Raw genomic sequence first — 15,336 nt, 5'->3', positions numbered from 1 at the left:
CCCCCGGGTAGCGGCGCAGCCGCGGATCAAGAGCGCGGAGCCGCCGCGCGCTGGGCGGTGTCCGTCCCGCGCGGCCGCGGGGCGCCGGCACCCGGGTGGCACCGGGAGCTGCCCGGGCCTGGCCCTGCCCCGGGAAGAGTCCGCCGGCCCGCTCCCTCGTGTGGGCACTGGCACGCAACTCCGGCGTTTCCCGTCTCCCCAGTCCTTACGGGCACCCCTGTGCTCCTGCAGCCCCGCCGTGAGCAGGGAAGGCTGCCCGGCGGCTCTGTGTCACGCTGTCACACCGGCTGTGAGAATGTTTGGAAAAATCTCTGTCCTCATGGTGCCTACAGAAGGCTGCCGGTAAGCACAGACTCTCCTCGCACGCGTTGCGTGCAGGGACCGCCGTGCCGACACGGCTTCTCCCGGGCGCTGGGCTCGGGAGGTGCTGGTGGGGCCCAGGGACGGTCGTTCATCCACGCGCTGGTGAGAAGGGACCGAGCTTCTCTAGGGAGATGGAGAGTTAAAACCACAGCGGGCTCTCCCCAAAACAAAGGTCTGCGCAGGCATGCGTGGCTGTGTTTCACTGCCTATTGCTTTGTGAGGGATTTTGTGTCTGCAACCTGGGTTAAAAACAACCCAGAAAGGTTAACTTGAAAGGTGGTTTGTAATGTCATCCACTTCAGCAATTTGGTCTACAGTGTAGCTACAGAATCAGGATCAGAGTGATGGCACTACTGAAAGGGTGGCAAGCACTATCAGAATGGCAGAAGCTAGACTGAAGACAAATAATTTGTTGGTATTTTATGTTCTGCTTCTGGGATGTCAACAGCCACCTGAAACTGAAGGCAGCATAAATAGTATCTTGAAAATTTGATCCTGTAGTCTCTTAGTACAGTCTTACCAAGCAGCTACTCACAGAAATAAAGAATTTCAGATTCCACAGCAAGTAATGAGGGAACTCTGACTACAGCTTGCACTATTTGTCCTCTGCTGACCAGAGGAACTTCAGTGACAAAAGTACAAAACAAGACACTCCAATGTTAGTGTTCTGTTTGCAAAAGCTGTGAATGCCCACTAAGAAAAATAGCAGCCAACCGGATCTGTACAGATTCCAAATCTCCAAGTCTTTAGTAGCTGTCCCTCTGGGTAACTTACCAACACAGAGGAAACTTCACACCGGAGCAAAGCCTAGCAGAAAGTGGGGAATCAGCCAGAACTTGCATTCCTACGGACTGTCTCCAATGAAGAAAACAAGGAAAGCAGATGGTTGTTGCAAAGCAGCAAGGACAAAGCCCTGCACAGATCTGAACCTGTAATCTTGAAAGGTAAATTCTGAGCGTGTCACTCCCTTGCTCAAGCCATCCTGCCGCTGCACACTTCATATTTAAGATATTTCCATCACTATTTTATGAACAATTGGAGGTTTACACGTCAATTCATGCTTTACCGTAGGAATCAGGAGGCTGAGAAGTTGATTGAATCCAGATGTTAGAACTGCATATTCACATACCATCACAACCAGCAGCATCACAGGCAGGAACAGTAACACAGTGAGGGCAAGAGAGAAGACACCTACATTCAGATAGAGCGTGGAAAAGCTGTGCAATGCATAGTCAAGATGCAGGAAGAGGAGAGCATGACTGGATGAGATCAGTTTACAGTGCGTGCCAAGGCTGGGTGCCGCTCTCAAAGGGGTCAGCATGTACCACCAGAGAGAAGCGCAGAGGAGCATGTTCGATTTGGCAAGTTTTACAGCTGTTCCCTGTCTCCCTCAGTCTATGCTTACAACTCAGACACATTTGGTACCGCCTGGATATGAGAGCGCTACAGGAATGACAGCTCTTTCACATAATTTGCCCCTGAGCTTCCTCTTCATTGTGCCAAAGAGAAGGTGGACAAAGCTTTGGCTGCTTTTACAGAACTAGTCTGACAGCCGGACAAAAAGAAGCTGCATAGAGCCCACCGTGCTTGCAAAACCTCCAGCAAGAGAAGTTTTAGATGCTTCAAAGAGAGCATTCAAACAAAAACCTCCCTCAGCATGAAATTCAGCTCATCCTAATTGAGCACTAACTGCAGGCCTTCGAGAAGAAAGCATCCTTTCCTCCAGTCAGATCTGAACATCGCAGACACCAGAGCAGGATTTACAAATATGTATGGGAGATTTGTGGCTTCGTGGTCTTTAACTACTGCTTTAAAGACAGTAGTAGTGTGGTTTAACCAAGCAGGCAGCTAAAGACCACACAGCCATTCACTCACTCCCCTCCCGGCTGTGGGATGGGGGAGAAAATGAAAAAAAAAAGGTAAAATTTGTGGGTTTAGATAAAGATGGTTTAATAGGACAGAAAAGGAAGGGAAAGTAATAATAATAATAATAAGGGTAATATGATGACGATGATGATAATGCGACGCAAGCGGCGCACAGTGCAGTTGCTAACCTCCCGCTGCCGGGTGCCCAGCCAGTTCCCGAGCACAGCACTATACCAGCTACTGGAAGAAAATTAACTCTTTCCCAGATGACACCTGGACAAATAGGTAAAATTAGCTTTTGCTTGCAGACACCATTTAGAAGCAGGAGATTGTAGCAGCCTTTGGGCTGAATTTTGATACCCTAATGTTGAATAATAAGCTCCTCTTGTTCTTCTTGGTAGATATACTTATGTTCTGCCTCTAATTCAAATGCTGTCCAAACACACAAGTACATTTTGCCTGTTAAAAGCAGTCCATTTGACCTAGATAACTGCTATTACCTCTCAAGACAAAATCTCTCCTCACATTCTTTTTAAAGTTCTTTTATGTTGCAGGTTCCATGCAACACCCAGAGGTACAAACCTTTTAACAAAGTTGTATCAAACAAGGACTATAAGACCTATCATACTTGACAATGAGAAACAAAAATGAAAAAACTGACCCTGACACATTGTAGGACTTGGCAGAAAAAGAAGTGTCTTCTACCCAGGCTTCTGAAAACCACATTTAAAAACCAACCTTCTCAGAACTTACCTCTGTGTGATGCTTGACCTAAAAAGATGCATAGAAGAGGTCTCGTACAATCACGTTGTGCACTGGAAGGTTCACACAGAATTTAAATGGAAAGAGTTATTACTGGCATTCAGAGAAAATCACTGTTTCATTACTTTCTCTTTTCCCCCCAGTAAGTACTTTCCAAGCAGTGCCAGTCCCCTCCGTAGCTTCAGGAGTATCTTGCAGCTAAGTTCCCAGTGGAGCATCTGATATTTTTCCAAGAAATGCTTTTGAGATGCTGAACCAACAGTCCTTTCAGCCCAACAACTTTCTACATAAAAGCCCTCATTATGAATTTTGAGTCTGTGGAGTTTTCTCAGTGTGTGTTGCTGATCAGGATTTCTTGACCTAGAATTGGTATTTCCTGTCTAGTTTGCAAGAAGCCCTGAAGTACATTTGAATGCTATTCAGGCTAATGACTACAAAAGAGGGAAAAAAAAAAAAAAAGAAGAAAATAACGTTAAAAAATTTGATTCGGAATTGGCAACTCTGTAACCTCTCCCTTAGCTGCCATCTCATTAACATATTTGTTCAAAAGCCTTTTCTCTGCTTCATTACATAATTTGTGTTACAAAATCCAGATAAACACTCATTATTCCCAGGTCTAAATAATGGCCTACAGGGCTTCCTTTTTCTTATTTTTCTTCATTTGTTCACAGAGAAAAATGGGAGACAGAAGGGGCTTTTTGGCATTGCCTGGTCCTGTGCTTTTAGTACGTGGTGCTTAAAAAATGACAAACACTGATGCCTGGTCCATCATACTGGTACAAGAAATGCAAGGCCTTCCATCAGAAAATCCTGAAGACACTGGTATTAGCATTGAAATGAAAAGGTAAAGTTCTGTTCCTTTTTCTCTCCAACTTCTATTTCTTCTAAAGTTGCCTGTGTAAAAATGTAGAGCTGTATGACCCCCAGCTGAGGTGCAGCGCCAGGCAGGACCTGCTGCACCGGGGCCTCTGGTGCTGTCCATCAGTGCCAACCACGAGAGAACGGCACCAGGGGAGAGGGGAGAGCTGGTTAATGCACACCGAGGTGTCACCTTGCCCGTCCTTAGAGACACTGAAACGGTTTGAGGGCTGTTGGGGAACAGCGGGGCCTGGGCGTCTGCGGCGGCACAGCCGAGCAGCCGGCTCTGGGCCTCGGTGAGGCGGCTGGGGGACGGATGCTGGGTTTCTCACCCACGGTGACGGCAGGCAGATATTTCCTCAGCACCAGCTGGCTGTTTGTCTGAGTGTGACAGCATTGCCCCAGGGATGCCAAGGTGGGTTTGTGAGGCTCGATATGACCATGACCACCACTCACCGCTTACCGCCCTCCCTGCTGACTGCAAACCAGCCCTGCGGCCCGCCAGCCTGCGCAGGCTGAGACAACAATGGCTGTGGTGACATCAGCCGGCAAGGGCTGCGGCCGCGCGGGCACCACCGCAGCGGCGCACGGGGCAGCCCCGCAGAGCCCGCTGCCTGCAGGCAGCCTCCTGCTTCGGACCGCAGCACCGGGGGCTCGTTTCATGGTGCTGCCTCTCCCTCTCTGCTGGCTCCTGCCCAGGCTGTGATCCGGTAGACTGCAATGTTATGGTTAACAGTAAAATCCCATTAAAGGTGAGTTCACAGGTGGGCTGTCATGCTCCCTGCGGGTTCCTCTGTGGGTAGGTGCTGGTGCTACACCTGCACAACACAGCACAGACGCTGGGCAGGACGGGCCGAGGGCTCCCTGAGTCACTGCGGCTCCAGGCGTGGAGGGCGGATGGTGGCCGGAGCGCTCCTGCCCTCCTGGGGAAGCGCTGACGACGATGGTGTCCTGCTGCCGCTCCCGTGCCAGGCGCGCTGGCGGCCGGCCCGCCACGGCGTGCTGCCTCCCTCTCCCTGCCATGGCGTGCTGCCCCCCTGCCACGGTGTGCTGCCTCCCTCTCCCTGCCACGGCGTGCTGCCTCCCTCTCCCTGCCACGGCCTGCTGCCCCCTGCCACGGCGTGCTGCCCCCCTCTCCCTGCCACGGCCTGCTGCCTCCCTCTCCCTGCCACGGCGTGCTGCCTCCCTCTCCCTGCCACGGCGTGCTGCCTCCCTCTCCCTGCCACGGCGTGCTGCCTCCCTCTCCCTGCCACGGCGTGCTGCCCCCCTCTCCCTGCCATGGCCTGCTGCCCCCTGCCACGGCCTGCTGCCTCCCTCTCCCTGCCACGGCGTGCTGCCTCCCTCTCCCTGCCACGGCGTGCTGCCTCCCTCTCCCTGCCACGGCCTGCTGCCTCCCTCTCCCTGCCACGGCGTGCTGCCTCCCTCTCCCTGCCACGGCCTGCTGCCTCCCTCTCCCTGCCATGGCCTGCTGCCTCCCTCTCCCTGCCACGGCCTGCTGCCCCCCTCTCCCTGCCATGGCGTGCTGCCCCCTGCCACGGCGTGCTGCCCCCCTGCCATGGCCTGCTGCCCCCCTCTCCCTGCCACGGCGTGCTGCCCCCCTGCCATGGCGTGCTGCCCCCCTCTCCCTGCCATGGCGTGCTGCCCCCTGCCACGGCCTGCTGCCCCCCTCTCCCTGCCATGGTGTGCTGCCCCCCTCTCCCTGCCATGGCGTGCTGCCCCCTGCCACGGCGTGCTGCCTCCCTCAGGGATCCAGGGCCTCACTCAGCTCCTTGGCAGCGTCTGCAGTGGGAGAGTGAGAACAGAGAATCATGGAATGATAGAATGGGTTGGGTTGGAAGGGACCTTTAAAGGTCATCTAGTCCAAGGCCCCAGCGATGAGCAGGGATATCTTCAACTAAAACAGGTTGCTCGGAGCCCCCTCCAGCCCTGCGTGCCCGGTGCTGGGGGCAGGGGCCGGCGGGTCAGCCCGCCCTGCTGCAGCGGCAGCGGGACAGGGACAGTCTGCCCGGGGCAGCTGCAGGCAGCGGGACAGGGACAGTCTGCCCGGGGCAGCTGCAGGCAGCGGGACAGGGACAGTCTGCCCGGGGCAGCTGCAGGCAGCGGGACAGGGACAGCCTGCCCGGGGCAGCCGCAGGCAGCGGGACAGGGACAGTCTGCCCGGGGCAGCTGCAGCGGCAGCGGGACAGGGACAGTCTGCCCGGGGCAGCCGCAGGCAGCGGGACAGGGACAGCCTGCCCGGGGCAGCTGCAGGCAGCGGGACAGGGACAGCCTGCCCGGGGCAGCCGCAGGCAGCGGGACAGGGACAGCCTGCCCGGGGCAGCTGCAGCGGCAGCGGGACAGGGACAGTCTGCCCGGGGCAGCCGCAGGCAGCGGGACAGGGACAGCCTGCCCGGGGCAGCTGCAGGGGCAGCGGGACAGGGACAGCCTGCCCGGGGCAGCTGCAGGCAGCGGGACAGGGACAGCCTGCCCGGGGCAGCCGCAGGCAGCTGGGGCAGAAGCCTGCCTGCTGCAGATTAACGTGTCTGGGCAAGAAGGAAACGGACACCCCGCAGTTCCTCTAAGGGCTCGTGAACTAATGTGTATGTGAAACTCACACTACAGACACATACTTGTCTGGCAATGCTGCTGTTTCTCCTTTAAAGAATTTTTGGCCAAGCAGCTGTTTGGGGTGGAGTTACTGCAACAGAGGCTTTCAGTTTCGTTTTTTTTTTTCTCTCTCTACTTTTAGAAGAAAAGATATCAAGGAAAATAAAAAGAAAAATAATGACAGAAGAGAGCAGGTTCTGCAAAAACTGGTAAGAGATCTTTCTTCCTCTCCACCCCTACCGAGCGTGGGGATTTCAAGAGTTTTGTAGGATTTTCCTTAATGTTATCTGGGTCTCCTGTAGCAGGGGGAGAAGAGGAAGGACCACAGGACAGGAGGGGTGTATGCTAGTAGGAAACAAAAATACTATTTTGGATGCATTTTCACATTTCCAGGTTGTTGCTTTCTTGCTACTTTGCTGTGGAGGGATTTCTTCCATAGCCCTGTGCTGTATGTTCTCTTCCTACATAACACCACGGTGGATAATTTGCAGTATCTGGCAGAGGAGTCAGTGTATGGACCATGCCAAAACCAGCAGCTGCCTCAGTTTCCCCCCATGGCTGATGTTTCTGTTGCTATATTTGCAGTTAAGTGATAATATATTCATTTTTTCAGGGTAATTGGCCATTTCTCATAGAATAGAAGGCTGAGAGGGGCCATGAGGATAGCATTGCTTGCTGTGTCTCAACTAGTAGCTAAGCCATTGGGCAAATTATATGAAGACGGTGAAGCACTGCAATTAAAAAAGTGTCAAACGTAGAAAGGTTGAACATGAGCTTCGCCTCAGTTTGATTTGGTCACAAAGGAAAACCCACGCTTAGCCTTGCACAGAGAGCCTGTGCGTTATGTTCTAGAAGGTTGTAGGGGATGCTTCGAACAAAGCAGTTTCTGCACACTGATCAGACCCCTTGGCAGACCTACTTTGCCGAAAACTCCTGTTAGATGCCTCTAACCAATGCTTAAAACCTCTGTTGACAGAGATGACACCTTCCCACAATAAACCCATTCCTGTTGAACTGTATCTCAGTTCTTGTCATTAATGTTGTGAACACGTCCATTATTAAAATCAAATAAGTGATTTCCCAGATAAATGTGTTGTCCCTGAACCCAGCGAGCGCGGTGCCATCCGTGTCTCTCTGCTCGGGGGAAGCCTTTGTCTGAGCAGAGCAGCTGCTCAGCTGGGCTACCTTCAATTGCTCTGCCAGGAGCCCGAGCTGGAAATTTGGTGGCTCCTTAGGTGACACCCAGAAGAGGGACCATCCTTTTCTTTCCGCATCTGTAAACAATGTAAACGAGAGCTGGAGCCTTTCCTGAACAACTGTTGGAGAAATATACCAGGCGCCTCCAGCAGCTACCCTGTCCCTTTCAGAAGTATTCCTGGTAATATGGCACAACAGAATGAGTAATAGAATCCGGTCTCTAAATGTCTCATTAAGATGAATCAAAAATGCACCTATTTCTAGTTTTTAGGGACAAACTAGTTGCATGTCTGGGTTTCGCGTGGGATAGAGCTGATTTTCTTCCTAGTGACTGATCTAGCGCAGTGTTGTGGCCTCGGTGTGAGAAGAATGTTGATACTCCACTGATGTTGTGGTTGCTGCCAAGCAATGTTTGCACCCAGTCAAGGACTTTTCAGCCAGAAGGCTGAGGGTGCACAAGCAGCTGTGAGGAAACAAGGCCGGGAGAGTGAGCCCAAACTGCCCAAAGCGATGCTCCATGCTATGTAACTTCATGCTCAGGAATAAAGACTGCATTAGAGGAAGAGGAGCAGGGTTGAGGGGTTTTTTTGTGCGGTGCTCCTTTATTTTTTGTTTGTGCTTTTTTGTTTGTTTGTTTTCTTCTGAAGTGGCTATTGTTCAAAGACTGGCTGGGCATAGGTATGTCTGTGGGAGGTCATGAGTAGTGTTATTTGCTTCACTTGTTTTTTCCCGTCCCTCTTTCCTTCAAGAATTAAACTGTCTGTATGTCAACCTACACATTTTCTCACTTGGGTTCTCTGTTCCCGCCGCTGTCCCGCTGTGTGTGTGGCGTCTGGCCAGAGTCAGCCCACCACACCAGTTCATCTGCTCTTCTCTCTTTCCCGTTTGTGCCCTTGGTAGTAAACGAGATGTGTCTGCTGCCAATTTCTCCCTCCATGAGGCCCACTGCTTGCGATTTCTCAGTCTCTGTCCAGAATGTGAGGAACCAGTTGCCCAAAAGAATATGCAAGACCATCAAACAGAAGCACACAAGCAGGTGAGGAATGCTACATGATCTTTTTGCAAATAGCAGAAGGTTTGTTCAACCCTCAAGTAGTATGTTACTGGTACTGTGCTCTATATTAATCTATAAGGGTCTGATACGACCCTTTGGGCCTTGTTACAGCACCTTTTGATCTTGTTGCACACTCAACTTAAGAGAACAAAGCTTCCACTGTGGTTTCCCCAGCACTGCAAATTACAGATTAGGTATGGATGCATGCTCCTGGTGCTTGTGAGTTAGCCAGAGAATGCAAGTTACATTATTTGATTAGAAGAAGACAGACCTGATCTGACATAAGCATTGCTTGTACAAAGCTATGACATCAATGCACTCTTCTAACAAAACTGAACTGGCAGAGTAAATTTATCAGCTCTTCATATAGCAAGGCAATAGCATTTTTGGTATAGCATTAAGAACCCTGTAGCTAGAGGTACTATGTTGAAGCATGGATACACAGGCATGGCTTTTTATTTTGTCTGACTAGCTTTATTATTTTAGCAATGCCATTGATTTCAGTTACTTAACACAACACAAGGAGCTCTCGTGGCAAACCCACAGAGAACTAGCATGCCTCCTATGTCTTCAGAGGGGCTATTATCATTTAGACTAGCTGAATATCAGACCTATAATTTTAGGTTAAACCTCAGTCAAAATTTTGAATACACGCTCTTTATTTCACATCACACCTTGCATTTCACATGGGCACCCTTGACAGCTGGATCCTTGCACCGAATGAGAGCTTCCTGCAGAATCGTCAGGTATCTGTTCTCAAAATCTCATCAACACAGCTCAGGCCCGGCAGAGAAACAAAAATTTACCAACAGCTTATCAATGATTAGGATGAAAATGACAGGAAGATCATGTCAGCAGCCTGAAGTTGTATCGACATAGGAAAGCACTAACCATCCTCCTGTGATCCTGATGAACTGCTGTGTGTTTTGCTTGCAGGTCAGGTGTAATCTTTGTCACCAAAGCATGCAGCAGTGCCAGTTGGAGCACCATGAGGTACGTATGGAGTGCAGTACTTTCAGCTTGCTAGGCTGACCCCTTTGGCCAACAACCAAGAGTCACTCTAATGGATTCACCACTAAAAACGGGTAAATCTCTGGCTCTTGTCCTGGACCATGAAGAAACTTAAACCTCTCAACAGCTGCAGTGTTTTGGAATACCTTTTCTTCTTTGTAAATAAGTATATCCAATGGTGGTTGCCCATCCAGTTGTGATGAGGCAGTTTGTTCTAGGTACTAATCTATTACTTTCTCATCCTTGGTGCCTCAAGCTGATGTTCTTTGAGGCTTCCTGAAGACATTTCCATCCTGTCCCCACACTCATATTACCGTCTTTTCCAAAGGAGTGGTTATACAAAGCAAGAATCAAGGAAGCAGCGTAGGAGGAGATACAGAAAAGAATTGGCAGAGGCTGGGAAGCGAGAGCAGCCTGTCCATGCTAGCTTAGTCTGACCATTTCAAGGAACCAAAGCAGTGAAGACACAGCAGGCTTCCCTCGTGGTGGTAGCTGAGGTATTGGAATATTCTAGGTGGGCTTGTGCTCTGTTGCTAATCTGTACTGACGCAGAACATCTTCACTGCTATTGATTCCCATTTTGCCTTATATTGCCAAAATTATCTTAAATTAAAGATGGCCAAGACAGGCAAACTCCTCATACAGCTAAGCCTGCCTTTGGTTGTGTGGATATCCCTTAACAAGAGCATTCTTAAACAGCCACTCATTGCTGTCGCCCAATGCCCTCTTTTAGTATTGGTAGAAAATGTGTAATCATTTCTTCTATTCACGTGCAGACCGAGGAATGCCACGAGCGGGCAATGAAGTGTGAGATCTGTGAGCTTGAAATGCCCTTCAACAAGCTGCAGGAACACTTGAACACCTGCGCCAGCCGAACCGAGCGGTGTTGGGAGTGTAACAAATACATCATGTACAAAGACCAGAACAAACACAAAGATATTTGTCAGAATGGTGGTCTGTCCTACCGTAAGGATGTGGACTTTCAAACCAGTGGCACATCCACTAATGCAACATTTATTTGCCCCACTGGTAAGCAAAATTCCTCATTGTCATGGACTGCATCAGCTCTGTTAAATCTCAGTGAAAATTCTCCTGCCTGCTTTACAACTCCGAGTAATCCAGGCTAGAGGGGGTTTTTCTTTAACCAGCCACAGTGAGAGGTCCAAGTGTTGCTTTATATTATCCTGGTTATTGTAAAGCCAGAGTGGTTCCACTGACTGGTAGGTAGATCATTTGCCATGTTCTTTTATGCCTCCTGTATCCTGGAAGTGAAACTCCTGTCAGAAAATGAGTGTAACTTCTTTCTACTTGGCACACAGGAGAAACTATTATTTAGAATTTCCAGCTACTTCATATACAAGGGCAGTGAAGCATACCTTGATTTCTTGAAGTTGAGAGCAGCTTTATTAGGCCTAAAGTATTGGACAGAGTATGTCAAGGCAAAAAATGCATAAATCCTGTCACTGATTCCAGAAAAGAGCAGGCGTCAGTAGGTGCAGTGATTGGCAAAATAAACGACAGAGAGCAGAACCCAAACCAAACCGCACTGCTAGGCCAGGGTAGGAGGGAAGCATCTCAAGCCACAAAACATGGGGCTGGAGTGGAATTTCAAATAACCTCAAGTCTGAGAGAAGGGATGGTGGATTGGCTTTGAGTGGTGCCAAAAGCAAAACGTAGTCGCAGCTCTAATTCCTTCTTGGCCAGTGCAATCAGCATTCTTTGTTTCTGCAGAACCAGTGGTCAGATGTAGATCTGACAGCCTGTCTAGATGACAAGTGTCCGTGCATCAGGACTGTGTTTCTCTCTCTCTCTCTTTCTTTCTGAAGGTACTGGTGGCAATCTTTGTCAGAAGTGTAATAAGTCCTTCTCAGATGACCAGTACTCCCAACATCTGGTAAGCACATTTGAAACTGGACAGGAGAATGGCCTGTGCTTGATTTCCAGCCAGGTTATTTCTCTGAAAAGCTATATATTAGGTAAGAAAGGACTGTATGTCTTGGGTCTTCAAACTATAGTTTTGTGATACAATTTATTCAGCTGAAGCATCACTGTGAGGTGGTGTCCACTGTCTGTCCCCGTGACTCAGGTCTGTTGCAAATCACAACATCCTACACAGTTGGCTGCAATGCCAATCTTCACCTCAAATATGCATGCTCTCTTTTAACAGAATAAATGCAGTGCAGCCCATAAGCTGACAGAAGTTCTTGCTGACCAGTCAACTTCAAAATTCAGCAGTGATCCACCAGAGTCTTCTTCCTCCCTGGCTGCCTCTTCCTGCTCCAAGAATGCGACCGTGTGGACGGATGTCCGTCCCAAAGGGAAAAGGGACCAGCCACTGACCTCCAAAACCTTGCTCAAACCCAAAAAGAACAAAAAGGTTGGCTTTCCCTCTCCCACAAGAGGCAGACTTTCTACATCACCTCAAGCTCTCAAAGACACCCAGTCTTTTGACATGCTGGTGGCCTGTGCCCATTGCAACATTCTTCTGCCACTTCCAACCCTTCAGAAACACGAGGTGAGAATGACAGGTTGGGTCCCGCGAAGGGCCATGCCCACAGAGTCACTATCTGTCTCACGCTGCCTGGGGTCCCGCTGCCCGTGTCTGGATTTCATAGCTGCTTGAAATACTGGCCATAGGGACACTTTCTGTCTAAAGCATGGAATGTATTAATTCCATTGACTATTTATGCTCACATCTATACAAACAAGATCCATTGCCTATGGGCTGCTTGAGTTTTAGGAAAATAATAGCCATAATTCAAGCTATTAATTTTAAGCTCAAATCCTGAAAAGTCTTCAGCAACTGTCATTTGCTGAAGGCTGATGCTGTTCCTGCTAAGCGAATAGTATGATCATCACTCAGCTGCACAGACGGAGTTCTGCATACTTTACCATTCCAATAGAGGGGCTCAGTTGCCTCCCTACTGAATATAATTACATATTGAATATAATGTTAAATTCTCCTCTGATATGACTTTTTCTTATTTTTCTAGATTAAATGCCTACGTTTGACATCTTTGAAAAATGCTGGGATGAAAAAAAAATAGAGCCATGGAGAAAAAGGTACTGCAGAATTTCAGAAATTTAGAACAGAATTCGTCATTCAGGATTATTCTACATTGGGTTAATAGAAACAATGGGATATTTTGCAGAGGAAGTGTGTCTGGAAAAGCTAATACTCAGAATATCACAAAGCACTTTATATTCCAACACACGGTTGGTTCATGAGGTTGCATTAGGCAAGCGTTGCTTTAGACGTTCTCACTCTCTTGGCTCAGCACCCTCCCTGCTGGGAGCAGAGATCAGCACCGGAGCTTTCACGGAACAGATGATGTGTCCCAGTCTGTCTGGCCCAGCACTGAATGGAGTCTTAAAGAATAATTTCAGAAGACAGGAAGTACAATTATTTTTTCTCCATAGTAAAAATTGCATGTTAGAAGAAGCATTGATGTAATTATGCCAGACAATACCTTCAGTTGAGCTTACACCGATCCATAGTCAGTATGTAAACTCATTTCCTCAGCCTGTCCCAAACAGGCTGTGAATCTTCACACTATTTCTTTGCTCACATCCCCCTCCACTTTTCAGTTCCTAAGCAGCATCATTTCTGCCCCACCCAATTAATTAAATGAAACTAAAAGCAGTTGTTCTCAATCTTTCCTTTTCCTGCTTGTTTCAGTAAATAAGTTATTACTTCTGCCTGTAAAACCTTCTTCTCCTGGTAAATTAAAGAGAGAAAGCACCAAAGTGATAAATAGGGGGGTTGTCTAGTTTTGAATTACAGGACTCGTGTCTTGAAATAAAAGTAAGTACATGGTAATTACATGGATTATTTGGATTGCGTTGTGGTCTTTTTATATTGTTCAACTGAGTGATGACATGAAAAGGCTGAAACTTTAAAAATGCTCATAACTGGGCTTGGCTTGTTTTACAGAAGACTCTGCAGCACTCAACATTAACCCTGGAAATCTGGAAGTAAAGGCATGTCTTCAGATTGAAGTGCAATAGCTTTATCGACAAATAAAAGTGACTTGCTACTCTGGATCAAGAACACAGAGTGACTCAGACTTTTATTCTTTATCAAGAGAGGCATTTAAAAGGTTTTACCAGAAAAAGTCATCACTGTAAAAGTGGTGGGGACTCAACAGCTGTTATTTGAAATATTTCTGAGCAAGCTTGCCATAGGAATGTATTTTTTCACCAGTTTCAGCAAGGAGAGCAGCATATTTTAAAATGTTTGTTCTGAGGGAGACAAGGAAATTAGGAATTCAGAATTCCTTGTCATGTCGAGTGCCACCAATTCCCCTTGCTCTCGCTGAGAGCTGAGGCCTTAGTGTTTATCAGGGCATGGCCCAGTTAAATAAAAACCATTAAATCCTGCTGTCCTTCCCTTCAGTGGCCCTGTGGAGCTAGGGCTGGCACAAGCAGCGTGGCGCGGGAGGCTGCAGACACACCCGGGTAACAGCGTGTTCACCTTCTGGTACACAGATGGAGCTGGTGGAGCCCGGCGGAAGAGGGAAACACGGAGATGCTTTATGCCAACGCCGTGAACGTTTGGGAAGCAGCCTTTGCTGCTCGGCATCTTACATTAATAAACACTACAACATGTTAACAGTTTTACTACAAGGTGCCATTTTCCTCTCATGCACCTTAAGGAACAGACTGCCTTAGCTTATTGAATTACCTGTTATACTGCTTCTCAGAGAACTCGCTTAGCATAACTTCTCAGCATATCTTCTAAGTTTACTTGGGCTGCAAGCTGTGAACTGTTGAACTTTCTGCCTCGTTAAGCAGAAAGTGTCACACAACTTGCATTAGAGCGTCAGTCCAGCGTTACCCCTGCAGCCCGGGGCTGCGGAACCGCCGTGTGCTGCAGCGCCCCCGTGCGGCGGCGCCGGGCCCGGCCGCGCCGTGGCGGGAAGCGGCGCCGTGGCGGGAAGCGGCGCCGGGCCCAGCCGCGCCGTGGCGGGAAGCGGCGCCGTGGCGGGAAGCGGCGCCGCGCGGCGGCCGGGCTCAGCCGCGCCGTGGCGGGAAGCGGCGCCGCGCGGCGGCCGGGCCGGCCCTGCGCCTCGGGCCCGCTCCGGCGCTCCGGGCCACACGGCCCGCGACACTGTCACCGTCCAGGCATTAATTACCGGAGGCTCCCAGCCGGGTTAAAGGCAACAGCATCTGGATAAAGGGACCAGCAAGTGCCCAAGGGCTGGGGTGCTCCTCAGGTTTTCCTGGGCTGCTTTGGTGCCTGTGAGCAGGCAGGAGAGGCAGCTGGGGAGAGTTTGTCCCAGCAAGACAAGAGCCACTTGTGGGCACCCAGAAAATACCAGCCAAATTAAAATACCCCTGTGAAGTACCTTGAAAAGAGCTGAGAACAATCCGGCTCCTCCTGGGCCGAGGAAGCAGCTGCTGCAGCTCCGTGGCACGTTGGCTGGTCCTGGCAGCGCCGTGCTCGCCCCCTCCAAGGTGAGCCCAGCTCCACCAACTCTCAGGGAGAAAACAAAGCTGTTCTTTTCTGCAGAATGATCTCTTTCTAAATTGCTGAGCTCTAGAGGGTAATGGACTTATTAATTTGCACAGGACTGTATGAAAGCAGCAGTGGCCTGCGCTGGCTGCAGACCTGAGGGGCCGCGAGGGATGCGGACAGG

At 49.7% G+C, this 15,336-nt stretch overlaps 1 protein-coding gene across 2 annotated transcripts; it reads left to right on the top strand.

The window, feature by feature from the left end:
• The first annotated feature begins 46 nt into the window (after nucleotides 1-46).
• On the top strand, nucleotides 47-13,966 carry XAF1 (XIAP associated factor 1). Of its 2 annotated transcripts, none has more exons than XM_082068189.1 (9): nucleotides 47-174; nucleotides 3,663-3,835; nucleotides 6,578-6,644; nucleotides 9,623-9,679; nucleotides 10,474-10,726; nucleotides 11,524-11,591; nucleotides 11,865-12,212; nucleotides 12,691-12,760; nucleotides 13,632-13,966. In XM_082068189.1, exons 2-8 carry the CDS (start codon nucleotides 3,735-3,737, stop codon nucleotides 12,742-12,744), a joined length of 948 nt encoding a protein of 315 aa, XP_081924315.1. In that variant the 5' UTR covers nucleotides 47-174; nucleotides 3,663-3,734; the 3' UTR covers nucleotides 12,745-12,760; nucleotides 13,632-13,966. The 2 variants fall into 2 exon arrangements, with proteins under 2 accessions (XP_081924315.1, XP_081924314.1); XM_082068188.1 differs by lacking the exon at nucleotides 47-174 and adding an exon at nucleotides 8,533-8,668 and having other exon boundaries at nucleotides 3,698-3,835; nucleotides 13,632-13,959.
• Nucleotides 13,967-15,336: the final 1,370 nt, after the last annotated feature.

The sequence above is a fragment of the Streptopelia decaocto genome (genome assembly GCF_964273445.1).
Source record: "Streptopelia decaocto genome assembly, chromosome: 18".
Lineage (NCBI taxonomy): Eukaryota > Metazoa > Chordata > Aves > Columbiformes > Columbidae > Streptopelia > Streptopelia decaocto.
The sequence above is the reverse complement of the archived record's forward strand: the minus strand, read 5'-3'. Positions and strand labels throughout refer to the sequence as shown.